At 46.9% G+C, this 13,504-nt stretch overlaps 1 protein-coding gene and 1 long non-coding RNA gene across 2 annotated transcripts in view; one reads left to right on the top strand and one right to left on the bottom strand.

Moving 5' to 3' along the window:
• LOC134932641 (uncharacterized) overlaps nt 1–4,549 on the bottom strand; it is a 32,261-nt gene extending 27,712 nt beyond the window's left edge. Inside the window, exon 1 of the long non-coding RNA XR_010179433.1 lies at nt 4,462–4,549. This is a non-coding gene — a long non-coding RNA (uncharacterized LOC134932641). The remainder of the gene's footprint in view (nt 1–4,461) is intronic.
• The window catches only part of MET (MET proto-oncogene, receptor tyrosine kinase), a 226,627-nt gene continuing 217,413 nt past the window's right edge, over nt 4,291–13,504 (top strand). The window contains exon 1 of the mRNA XM_063927234.1: nt 4,291–4,634. Coding sequence (XP_063783304.1) covers nt 4,572–4,634 — 63 coding nt within the window. The 5' untranslated portion in view covers nt 4,291–4,571. The remainder of the gene's footprint in view (nt 4,635–13,504) is intronic.

The following is a 13,504-nucleotide window of genomic DNA, read 5'->3' as shown; positions in this document are numbered from 1 at the left end:
AAGATAAAAATAAAAAATACTGTAATAAAGTGCACTGGAAGACCTCATGTTTTTTTCTGTGCACATCCAGGCTGCTCTCTCTAAGCATCTGACGTCATACACACGTGTGTCATGACTGGTCACATGCACAGCATACTTACCTACTCTCCCAGAAGCTGTGGGAGGCTCCCGTTTTTTGGGGTAGCCCCCCGCACCCCTGGAAGAGTGGGCAGGTCTCCCGCATCCTGCTCGCACCCTAGTGATGCGAGCAGGATGGAGAGATAACCTCCCGCATTCGCGGGTCCGTCGAGTGGAGAAGGGGTTAAAATGACGCAAATTGCATCATTTTAGCCCCGCCCCCTTCCCGCGGACCCGCGAATCGTGGCTGATATCTCTGGTTCTGGGCATAGTAGAGACAAGCTGACAGTGTCCACCAAAAAGGGAGAGTCACAGCTTTTGGCTTATACCCTCAGAAAAACTCTTAAGTCAGACAGAACCCGAGATATCTGGCTGGGAAGAGTAATTAACAGGCTTGGATGGGGACCACTGCTTTCAAGTCAGATATCTCCGGTTTCCCAGGGCCGATTTTAAAAATTCTGGTACCCCTGGAAAGAGGGGACCCTCAGCTATCAGCCTAGGACCCTTATACTCCGTCAAATCTATCTCTCTCTGCACATGTTATATCTGCCTCCCCTGCAGTGCACATGGTTTTGCCCAATTGCTAAAAAAATTTCCTGCTGCGATCAACTTGGAATTACCCCCATGGTTTTGCCCAACTGCTAACAAAGTTCCTGCTGCGATCAACTCAGAATTACCCCCAATAGGTAGACCACTAGCGGTCAACATGCATTAGGTCGACAGGGTCGAAAGGTCGACAGGGTCAAAAGGTTCACATAACAATGGTCGACACAAGATTTTTTTTTACTATTTTTCCTTTTTTCAGCTTTGTCATACTTTACCATCCACATAGACTACGATTGGGTATAGTAACCTGTGCTGAGCACAGCAGTAGTGGAGTGAGGCACCTTGCCTGAAGCTGCGAGCAGGGCCGTCTTTTCGTATGAGCTCAATGGGATCTTGCCCAAGGGCCCTAGGAGTAAAAGGGCCCTAGGCTGATAGCTGAGGGTCCCCTCTTTCCAGGGGTACCAGATTTTTGAAAATCGGCCTTGGGGAACCGGAGATATCCGACTTCGAAGCAGTTGTCCCCATCCAAGCCTGTTAATTGTTCTTCCCAGCCAGATATCTCTATGCCCAGAACCAGAGATATCAGCCTTCAAGCAGCTAGTCCCTGCTCCAGCTCCACACGCTTAATATGCAGTTTTATATTTTTGTTGGTGGATTGCTCTGGCTCCTGAACTCTGATCCCCAAGTCCCCAGTACCTCCTGAAAGGTGTCCCCAGTACCTCCTGAAAGGTGTCCCCAGTACCTCCTGAAAGGTGTCCCCAGTACCTCCTGAAAGGTGTCCCCAGTACCTCCTGAAAGGTGGGACTCTCTAGTGTTTTATCCCATTAAAGCTAAGAAATCTATTTTCAGGAACTGGATATATCTGTAGTAAAGCAAGCTGCCCTGACCCCTGGAAAATGATGAATATTAAGCATACTTACCTACGCTCCCGGAAGCTGCGGGAGGCTCCCGTTTTTTGGAGTAGCCCCCCGCACCCCCGGAAGAGTGGGCAGGTCTCCAGCATCCTGCTCGCACCCTAGTGATGCGAGCAGGATGGAGAGATATCCTCCCACATTTGCGGGTCCGTCGGGTGGAGAAGGGGTTAAAATGACGCACATCGCATCATTTTAGCCCCGCCCCCTTCTCGCGGACCCGCGAATCGCGGCATTACCCGATGTGGGGGCGGGGCTTAATGATGTCACAGTCCAGCCCCGCCCCCCGAAGACACCTGCGGCGTCTCCTCTCCAGGCTTCTCCCGGAGAGGAGACTTACAATGTAGGTAAGTATGATATTAAGCCCAGGGACGTGCAGTCAGAGGAGGCAGGGGAGGCAGTGCCTCCCCTGTCATTAATGATTAAGTTAATACAAAGAAGATGCATATGACACATATTCTGTGTCATATGTATCTTCTTAATATTATTCTTTACATTGCTCCCCTCTGTATGTGTTTGGGAGGCACCGATCGTGGTGCCTCCCGTTGTCACTGGGGAAAGTATGGGGAGCGGGGGGCGGGCACGGGCGGGGACTAGCCATGGGCTGTAAAAGCCCATTGAAAATATATGGGAAAGCGGCACCATTAGAGGTGCCGCTTTCCTACAGGGACGTGCTTTCAACCTATGAAAGCACGTCCCTGTCAGTGAGGCCACAGTGATTGGCCAGCGGATCCGTCACTGGATCCGCTGTCAATCACTGTGTCGGCGACGCTGGCGGAGGAGGTGCGGGCGGCTGGATGCGGCGATGGTGCGGGCGGCGGGATGCGGCGGTGGTGCGGGCGGCGGCGGTGCGGGTGGCGGGTTGCGGCGGCGGTGGAAATGTACCTTTATCTGCAGAGTTTGGTAGCGGAGCGGTTCCAGTTTCAAAAATGGCGCCTCAGCGTCATTTTTGAAATTCAAGATGGCCACCGCGAGCCAATCACGGCTCGCCGCGTCATCGCCCCGCCCCCTCCGGCTGACTTATATAAGTCAGCGCGAGGCGGAGGAGAGTCAGTCCGACGGCGGAGGAGGAGCAGTGAAGAGCTCCTGAAGAAAGAAGACGCCGGAAGTCCTGGCTGGGCGGCGGCTATGCAAAAGAGCTTAGCAGCCGCCGCCCACCAGGTGAAGACGCTGGAAGCCCTGGGGGGGGTGGCGCCCCCCAGGTGAAGACGCCGGAAGCCCTGGGAAGGCGGCGGCCACGCAAAGGAGCTTAAAGGCCGCCGCCCCCAGGTGAAGACCCAGTTTAATAAAGCTTATTTTTGTGTGGTGTTTTATTTTAATATTTTCTTTACAGGTGGACTACAGGTGCCAGCGGGCCCTTTATGTCCGGGCATGCTGGCACTTGTGGTTCTCCAAGTGCCAGCATGCTGGGGCAGGCTTGCTGGGACCTGTAGGCTACCTGTAAAGAACAATATTACTATTCTTTGCAGGTGGACTACAGGTGCCAGCAGGCCCTTTATGTCCGGACATGCTGGCACTTGTGGTTCTCCAAGTGCCAGCATGCTGGGGCAGGCTTGCTGGGACCTGTAGGCCACCTGTAAAGAACAATATTAACACACAATGAACCCCGCACCCACCGCCACCAGGGGTGCGGGGCATAGCACTGGGCTATCAGCCCAGTGCCGGTTATTGCTCGGGAGGGGGGACCCCATTTTTATTTTTTGGGGTTCCCACTTTCCGAGGAATTCCAACCCTGGGCTGACTGGCTGGGGGGGCAGATTAATGTTATGGCAGGGGGACACCACACTGAGTGTCTCCCCTGCTATGGCATTACTCCCCCTGGCTGGTTCTGCCTAGTGCTGGTTTTACTGATGTGTTGGGGGACCACACTTTTTTTTTTTTTGGGGGAGGGGGGGGGGGGAGGGCTTGTTAGCTGCCAGTGCCTCCCCAACCAGTGACCTCACCGCACGTCACTGATTAAGCCCACTCCACTATCCACCCCTCCCGTGCATATTAAACAACCCCTACCACCCAGGAAGTCATGTACCGGGGCCCCTTCATTCAGCAAAATGTCCCCTTCTACAGTTTAGTGCGCTCCTTCCCGCCCCATTTGTGCAGTAAAGGAGTAATTAGAAATGATTTATCCAGGTCCTACATGCTGAGCGAAAGATAGAACCCCTCTACCCCCTGCAGGACATCAAAGCTGCCACTGATAGCAACCCCTGCCCCTGCTGCTGATGGTTGGGTAGGGGCCCCAGTGCATTGCTGTGCCCAGGGGCCTACACTGCTCTGGCTGCGAGGGGACTCTGTACACTAATGGGGCTTGCTTGTGGCAGACAAGTGCCAAAACATTTCCATGTCAACCTTTGACCCTGTTGACCTAATGCATGTCTATCATTAGTGGCAGACCTACTGACTGTAGACCTTTTCAGTGTAGCTCTAATAATCCGCTCCCCTGCATAATAATGGTATTATAGTGTCTTTTATTTGGCAATACCTTTATTGGCACATGCAGGAGAGGGATGTGTGGGAGACTGGACTGGGGTTAGGGGGGGCGTTGGACGGTGGGGGATATGCAGAAATAGTGTACTGGGCCCCATGATTTCTGTGCTGGCCCTGGTATCACTGATACATTACTGGTGGGCTGGCTATCACTGTATTATTCGATAGCTATTACCACCCAAAAGAGTTCAGACAATTGACTATAAAGCTGAGTATTGAACTCCTGTGTGTGTCATGGCCATCCTCTGTGTGCTTGCCGCTTTATCACACCCCTGGAGGTGAGGAGGAGCTGAGAGTGGAGCTGCTGCTGAGTGCATGGAATCCTATCGGACATTGGCAGCTCCCTCCCTCTCCTGGCTGATTCAGTCCCTGATTTCTGCACGACGGATTCCTAACACTGACTCACTGAGCCGGAGCTGATGTGGGCAGGAGATTCGGGACCAGTTGCTGAGTCTCCCTGTGGCTCCCTGTGCTCCACCTGAGGGACGCGGGGACACGGGCACGCCACATAGGTGGATGGACATGCTGCTACCTCTGCCGGTCTCCGACACTCTTCGGCTTATGTACAGCGGGCTGCAGGTAGGATTGCCACTGTGTGTGCACTAAGCGTGGGGTTAGGTGCTGCGGACGGGCCGGGGGATAGTTTCTGGTAACTCCTGGATGTGTCGTGCCAGCGGGATGGCGCCGGGGGCCCCCTGCCAGCGTCAGGTTAGCGCTGCAGGATGTGACAGGCACAGGTGGCACTCACAGCTCTGGGCTGCCTCCACCCGCCGGAGCTGAGCGCACGCTGGGCAGTGCAGTGCTGGATAACGGTACATGGAGGGGGAGGCGCAGTAACGTCTATGGAGGAGGCGCAATATTGCGATTATGTCAAATCGGTGCATGCCCTGGACAGGAAAGGGTTAAAGATAAACTTAAGTGGACGTGTTTGCAAGTACAGCGTTCCTGTCTGCCAGTATATATACAGTATATAATATTATATCGGCTAAGTTATATATCTGTATATAGATTATAAGAACAAGTGCACGTGCAACAGCTTCATGACTCCAAAAACTGCGCGGAGAGGAGCAGTTACTGCAATAAACGGAATTATGCTGCTATTTTGCGTCACTCAAGTGTGGAATTATGGACTACACAAGAATATCTCCCACACCGCCAGCACCATGCCTTCCCCATGTGCCACCAGTGATCATACTATTCCCAAGGTGTGGGTGTGTGTATTTCCCTTGGTAAAACTAGGGTTAATATGAAAGATATGAGTATGTACAGAAATATCCAGAATATGCAGCTGATTACAGTGGTTTCCTGGTGTTAGAGTGTGGTGCAGGTGCCAGGGCAGAGAAATCAGCGAGTTCCTGTGATGAGACAGACAGCCAGGGTGGGTGACTTGGCATGAGGAGTGGGGGGCACTGACTGTACTCATTTACATAACTGAGCTGGCAGTGTATGATCCCAAGTGTTACATGCAGCCATTCATCCGGCGAGGAATCACTTCATTCTTAAGTGATTTCCATGTCTGCTGGATACATTTCAGATGCCACAAGTAACATATGTTATGTCACAGCAGATAGCCTTGATATTCATATAACTTCTTGTCTCCTGTGCTTTGTTACTTTGTAAAAGCAATTAGGAGAATACAACTATTTATTATTGAACGTGGAATGCAGAGATAATAACAGGTACACCCTGCTCACTGTGGGTTTATACTGTACAATGTTGGAGCAGGATAGCATATGCAGGAGGACAGAATGAGTTTTCTAGCGCAGCCAGTTGGTAGCCTCTGGCTAGATTGGTATGGGCAACTTCCCCACTCTAAAGGGCTTGATGCAGCTCCCCCATAGTCTGTAGTTTGTAGCAGTGATTTTACAGAATAATTCAATTGACCATTTTTTCACCTCTCACATTGAAATTCAGCATATTTCAATCTAGTTACATAGTATTAGTAATAATATCTAATAATGTAAATAGAGTTTTGCTGCAGCATCTAATCCCCTTATAATTGCAACTTCATCTTCCATCCTTTTTTCTGAAAGCTAGCATATAAAGATCTGCTATATTAATCACATCAGGTTGGCTATTGTTACTTTTGAACAAAATGAGCATAAGAGTATATTGTGTACACACACACACACACACACACACACACACACACACACACACACACACACACACGTAATAATTCATTTGTGTATGCAGAAATCTGTTTTAACAAATGACCATGTATGTTTTCTAGTTCCAATGGCTGTAGTTTGGGGGGTGGGGTGAGCAATACCTTTTACTATTGTGGGCCTCCCTGCTTTGCTCATAAAGCAAAGGTGTGAACTCTGTACCTAAGAATGTTGCATCATTTTCTTTCACAATTAAATAAAATTTTATTACGTAAAAAATCCTAGTTTCCTGCTCTGTACATGTGGGTCTGTGAGATTGATCTGGGAGGGAGCTCTGATGCTCTGGACTGCTGATGATGAAATTCGCACCTGCAAGAATCAGAATAATATGTGCCTAATGTATTTCCTTGTTTGATGGTAGTGCATTGCCTGTGTGCAGGGCCGGTGCAAGGTTTCTTGGCACCCTAGGCAAAACTTCAGCCTACTATCCCCAACTACCACCAATACCCACTTCCCTAGTGACATGCAGTGGGGTGAGGCAGAGCCTTTCCTGTCATACTAACGTTTGTGCCAGAGTTTTGACTGTATAAAGTAAATAAAAAATATAAAGAATATGTTTGAAATATCTTCTTTGCATTATTCTAATCATTTTTATAGCCAAAACTGGCGTAAAAAGTCTGTGGCAGGTGAGGCAGTGCCTGTCTTTTCATCACATCTCTGATCAAAACTCACCAAATTTCCAGGAGTTTATACTGCTGCACCTGTGTATAATGCTCAGATGTACCCTTTGGCTCATATATTGCTTGTAAATCTGGCTCTGGTGCTAGCCAGTGCCTCCTGAGCTATTTAGCTCACCGCACGTCCCTGCACTTCCCAGTCCTTCAGATGAATGTGTTCCACAGCCAACACTTGCATTAAGTACAACAAGGATGTTTCTTTCGAAGACATCCTTAATTATGTGATAGGCAGACTCAGTGTTGCCCCACCCCAAATCCTGGCTCCCTAGGCAGCTGCCTAATGGTAAAGCTGACCCTGCCTGGGTGAGAACTCTGTTTAAAACAGTGGTTTCCAAACTTTTTTAAATCACGGCGCCCTAGAATATCAGAATTTTTTCACGGCACCCCTATGCCAAAAATTTCTTATTGAGAAATTTAGAAAGAAATATTACATTAAGTAGATTGCGTTTATATGTCATCCTTAGGGTCAGTTGTGTGGTGAGGGATAAGATTTGCTTCTGTTTGGCCACATATTTTATGACTGGCAGCCACCAGCACTGGTTTTGCCTATTATATTGACCATGAATAATTTGAATTGGTCCTGGACCACCAACCCAGGGCACCCCTGCAAGTGTCCCGAGGCACCCCAGGGAGCCACGGCACAAAGTTTGGGAACCTCTGGTTTAAAATGAAACCAGTCATAAAGGTTATATATGCTTTCCTTGTGGGATACATTTGCCACATGCACCTGTGATCTGCTCTTATCAGTAAAGTTATATTAGTATAAACATGGCAATTATGTTATTGTTACAGAGAAGCTAGATCAAGATTCTTTAGCCTAGTATTTTTAAAACGTTGCATACTTAAGAGAACAGCTGTGATAATGTGGCTTATTTTGTGAGTACTTTGACAATTAAAAATGTCCTTTATGACTGAAGTAACGAATATAAGGGGTAATTCAGATCAGATCGTAGATGTGCCAAATTTAGCACATCTACGATCAGTTTCTCTGACATGTGGGGGGACGCCCAGCACAGGGCTAGCCCGCCACACATGTCAGACCCCCCCCCCCTCGCATAGGTACAAAAGCATCGCACAGCAGCGATGCTTTTGTACCTGACAAGTAGCTCCCTGCCAGAGCAGCTCCTGCGCCCTGGCAGGGGGCTCACCACGGCATCTCGGGTCGCAGCGGCTGCGTGTGACATCATGTAGCCGCTGCGACCTGCCCCCCCAACAGCCCGGACATGCCTCTGTTGTTCGAACCGCACCCCGCCAACGGCATTCTAATGCCATTGGCATGTCCCCTCCCGCCCCGCAACTGCCTCTGCCTTTAGCATCTCACTGGCTGCACATGTGCAGTACACCCTGTGCATAGTAATTCAGACTGCGATCCCTGCCGCTGCAGCGTTGCAGTCTGAATTACCCCCATGGGTGGCTCCTACAGGACTATGGGGGTAATTCATAGTCGATCATAGATGTGCTAAATTTAGCACAGCACATCTACGATCATTTACTCTGACATGCGGTGGGACGCCCAGCACAGGGCTAGTCCACCCCGCATATCAGCCCCCCCCCCCACACACACACACAGGTACAAAAGCATCGCACGGCAGTGATGCTTTTGTACCTGGCAAGTACCTACCTGCACAGCTCCTGCGTGCTGGCATGGAGCTGCCTGCCGCATTCTGGGTCGCAGCGGCTGCATGTGATGTCACGCAGCGACCGCGGTGTGCCCCTCCCCCAATGGTCTGGACACGTCTCCGTTGTCCGGGCCGGGCCCCGCCAAAGGCATTCTAACGCCGTCGGCACGCCCCCTCCCGCCCAGCAACCACCTCTGCCTATCAATCAGGCAGAGGCGATCGCAGCCAGTGAGATGCTGATAGCTTTTCACTGGGCTCCCGGGGTGCGCACGCGCAGTGCAGCTGCTGCGCGTGTGCGCTCCACAAAGTAATTCAGGCTGCGATCGCTGCCGCTGCAGTGATTCAGTCTGAATTACCCCCCATGTCAGTGTTGGAGTTTATTGATGTCAGAGCACTGCATGTGATTACATCAGAATATCTAATGGCAAATTGTGCTAGGGTAGACTGCACATTCTTCAAGAACACAATATTTCTAATACGTTTTTCAGTCAATTAACTTTGATATCAGTAATATATTTTTTTTCATGTTTTCCATTATTTTGATGATTTATTTGCTAGAAAATATGAAAAATCATCCTGTTTACCCACAGGAACGTATAATGGCATTAGTCATTCAGCACATTTCCCCCCTCACCTTCTACCCTGCCTTCCTCCACAGTACAGATGGGATTCTCATATCTGCCATAATTCAATTACTTCAGCGGCATTTCAGTTTACAGTTTTGGTGCCGGAGTTCCTGGCCTTCATATCATTTGAATCTCCATGGGCAGTTATAAGAAAAATGCCATATACAGTATATACAGCAATGGTTATTCGAAAGGTGAATTTGAAAAGCCTACTAGTAATCTGTCAGCCATTTGCTTTCATTGGCTCATTTTCTCTAAATCAAAGTGGTTAAAATGGGCAACATGTCCCATCCACAAAACCTAAACTATTTTCAGTGCTAGACAGCCGAGCCTGGATTTCAGTATCACTGTGAGACCAGGAGAAAACTCTGCCATAGTGAAAACTAAACCAATGCAGAGCTGGTATTTCTATTGGAGATGGGAGTGCAAAAAATAGCATCCTTACATCTCCAGAGGCTAGCAACCCTGTGCTGACAACTGCTGGGGCTCTTCATAACATCCTTAAGGATGTACACCCTCCTGTGACCCTTGGCCAACATTGCTGGGTGATTATATCATACAACCCATTAAGAACCTAGCAATCTGGGTAACCATTATGCAATAGGTAGCATCTATCCTTGTGTATCAATGCCTATTTCCCTATAGATTGTAAGATTGCGAGCAGGGTCTTCCTACCTCTATGTCTGTCTGTTTTTATCCAGTTTTGTTCTATTACTGTTGTTCTAATTGTAAAGCGCAACAGAATATGCTACGCTATAGAAGAAACTGTAACTACACTGTAAATACATTTGTAGAGTTGTGCCACAGGAGGCAGGAGTTATTAATGCAAAGCACCAATTCCAATCCCGTGACCAAACTGTAGAGACCAGTGACGTGCAGTCAACCTAGGCAGGGGAGGAGGAGCCTCATCTGTCATACTTCTGTATACTCCAGAGTTTTGATTCTAAAAAGGAATAATTAGAATACAAAGAATACATTTATAAATGCTAAATATCATATTTGTATTATTCTAATAATTTTGATGGTAAAACTCCCCAAAGTTGCAGTGCTCCACTGGAAATACAGGGACTGTTAGGGAGAGACCAGAGGTGAGGCCGCTATGAGCTCGGCCTCCCCTGTGAGAGTCACGCACTGCTTAGAGATGGGGGCGGGGCTGTACTATGGCCAATAATATTGCAAAACACAGCACAAGGGGAGGTAGCTATCAGATCTGCCTCACTGAGGGGGGCATGGCTTGGTGCAGTGCCAGGTGACTTATCCAGGACGTTCCCCAGCACCCAACCAGGAACAGCTAATTTGACGGAGAAACTGATGATCAAGATGGCTAAAATACAGGGGAACGTGCTTGTGAGTGGTTGCTGGGACTGGGCAAGGGGGGCACAGGGCAGGCCCACTCCCCTCCTGTGGGCAGCTTACTCCCCCGCCACAGGGAGGTAGGTAGCAGATAGTTCCCAGGGGCTGGCATACTTAAAAATAGAGATTTGGGGTGGGATGTAATGGTGTCCGAGATCGCAGGAAGTACAGCATGCTGGCAGATCTGACATTTTTTTTAAAGGGGCAATCACTTACAAGGCAAAACCATGCTTTGTAAGTAATTGCCCCTTTAAAAAAAAGTCAGAATCCTGCATCTCCAGCATTACATCCCACGCTTGCTCTCTAGGGCAAGTGTGAAATTTTAGTATTTGAACCAAGAAGACAAAAGGGTTAATTCAGTATAGTGGGTTTTAAAAACCTGTTAGTGCTCTCCCTTTTATGGCTAGTCTTATTTTATACTGGCAACTTTCTGTAACAAACTGTTTTCATGTTATTAGTTGGTAAGAAGAAAAAAACTGTGATTATTGTATTCATAAATATAGGGTAACAAAGTATATACTGTAGCACCTTTGTGGGTATAAATCTGACTCTTATCCTAGCCAGTGCCTCCCCAGTCATTGACCTCATTGCACATCACTGGTGGAGAACAGGGCAATGAATGACATTGGGACTGCTGGAGTAGCAAAAAAATAAAATATAAATTCATAATCCATACCCCTTGCACTTTAGGAAAAGTTAATCTATATTTTGTTGTCTGTGTAGTAGAAAAAAAGGAAATCACCACAACATATTACAAACATTTTGTTTCCAATTGGACTGTTGGATGAAGAATGTTGACATGTTTACAGTATTAATTGAATGAAAGAGGTAGGTAGAACCCCCATCCATTATACTGGTGCAGTTTTGTTCAATACACCAGTATTTTATCCTTTTCCTGCACCCGTTTCTCCCAGCCCCAATTGAGGTATCAACACTGTGCTAACCAGTCTGTGCTAGGACAAGATACACCATCCGCTTGTGTCCTCACAATTAGAGTTGACAGCAGCTCAGCTGGTACTGGGGATGGTTAGAGATATGGGTCCAAATATAATAATCTGCAATTTGTAGGCACAGGCACGATTCCAGGGCTATATCTACTAGATTTGAAGCAGCAGTTAGTGTTAAGATAAAAACAACCTGGCATTGACTTAAGACTAATTACCATTTCAAGTCTAATGTCTATATTGCCAAAATCAGTAGAGTGTTTGGAAGTTGCAGGATTTTACATGTTGGCCATGGGATGTACATGCTGTGCTTTTATTATTTTTTATATTTTTTTTATATTTTTTAACTTTATAGTAAACTGTGAAATCTGGTAATGGGATCATGAGACATCATCAGGAGACATCATCTTGAAAACTTAAACTGTGAAATCTGGTAATCGGATCAGGAGACATCATCTTGATTTTATTTTCATTTGCAAATATTGCAACATATACCACATTTTTTTTACATTTTCAGTTGAAACTAGTCCGAGTCTTGGCAAACAGAAGTTCTGTAGTTTCTATGCTATGAGTGTACTTAAGCACATGTGTACTTATGGATTTATTTAGTACCTATGTCTGTGGGGGATATTTAATTGTTTTTGCCCGTGGCTACCACTAGATGGTGCCTGGCAGAACAATTAAATTGTTACTCTGCTTGGGCATGATCTCCCCAAAGGGAGACAGTTCAGTTAGCAACCTCCTGAGGTGGTGAGCTGAAATGTGTGAAAAGTTGGCTGTTTGGGTGCCCTAACAGCACTTTTTTTCGTGTCATGCCCATTAGTTTAGATGGGTTTAACCACTTTACATAGCAAAACCCGGTCCGTTTGGGTGCGACATGCGCAAAAAAGGTGATCAGGCACAAAAAGTATTTAATCGCCCCACTCTGTGTCTAATTTAAGGTTGTGTGTTGATAAATAACTGTTGTTAATGATGCAATTCTGCACAGCATCAACTAACTATATAGAGCTGAAGAATCAGTACTGTATAAAACTGGCCACTCACTACACATACATTTATAACTACATTTTATGCTTCCTCTATTACTGCATTATATAAGTTTTATTTTAATATGTATTGCTTGTTGTATTTTTGTATGTGGCATTTGTCATATGTGCTTTATTTCAGCTTATTGTTGACAAATGAGATAAATGTTAGTCTAGCTTCCTAGACATCTGTTTTGTATCTTATTCGTATTAGTATTTATTTATTCCACGTTGGTTTTGTTATTGCATTATATTGAATTTGAATGCAACATACTTGCTGCTTATTTTTCTGTTACACTCTGCATGTCTCCTTGCACTTTCAAACTCATATGTCTGTGATCCTTCTGTAAATACAGAATTATAAAATAAATTAAGTTAGGTTATAGTAAGTTCTAAGCAAGTAGATTTATGCCATTACAATTTTTTAGTACCCAGATTAGCATAAGTGACACCCTGTTACATTCAATTGTATCTTACCATAAGGATTAAACAGTTGCCAACATTTTCAAATGTATTATTGGGCCTCATTGCTTCTGAGTTGATGCATATATGCAGGCTATATGCAATATTAGGGGGAAAGTAATAGAGGAACTGCCTGATTCAATACCCAGCAGTTTGGAGAGTTCAAATACAATTCACCTTTGTTGTGTAGTTATTTGCAGCAGGTTTGAAACCCCTAAGTGATCAGCATTTTATCCCAAATAATGCTAAATTAATTCAAGCCACAGTACCCATAAAGGTCTATTGGAACATGTTCCATGCAAGGCCATAGGTGCAGGGAATGCAGTTGCTACAGGGCCCAGAAGTGGGAGGGGCCATCTTCCTTGTCACAGTTACTTGTGTTATATACAAGGGTGTAGCTACCATAGGTACAGGGAGTGCAGCTGCTATGGGGCCTAGAGCTAGGAGGGGCCCACCTTCCCTGTCACAGTTACTTGTGTTATATACAAGGGCGTAGCTACCATAGGTACAGGGAGTGCAGCTGCTATGGGGCCTAGAGCTAGGAGGGGCCCACCTTCCCTGTCACAGTTACTTGT

This window comes from Pseudophryne corroboree, chromosome 6, assembly GCF_028390025.1.
Source record: "Pseudophryne corroboree isolate aPseCor3 chromosome 6, aPseCor3.hap2, whole genome shotgun sequence".
Classification (NCBI taxonomy): Eukaryota; Metazoa; Chordata; class Amphibia; order Anura; family Myobatrachidae; genus Pseudophryne; species Pseudophryne corroboree.
This window is presented reverse-complemented; position numbering and strand designations above follow the sequence as displayed.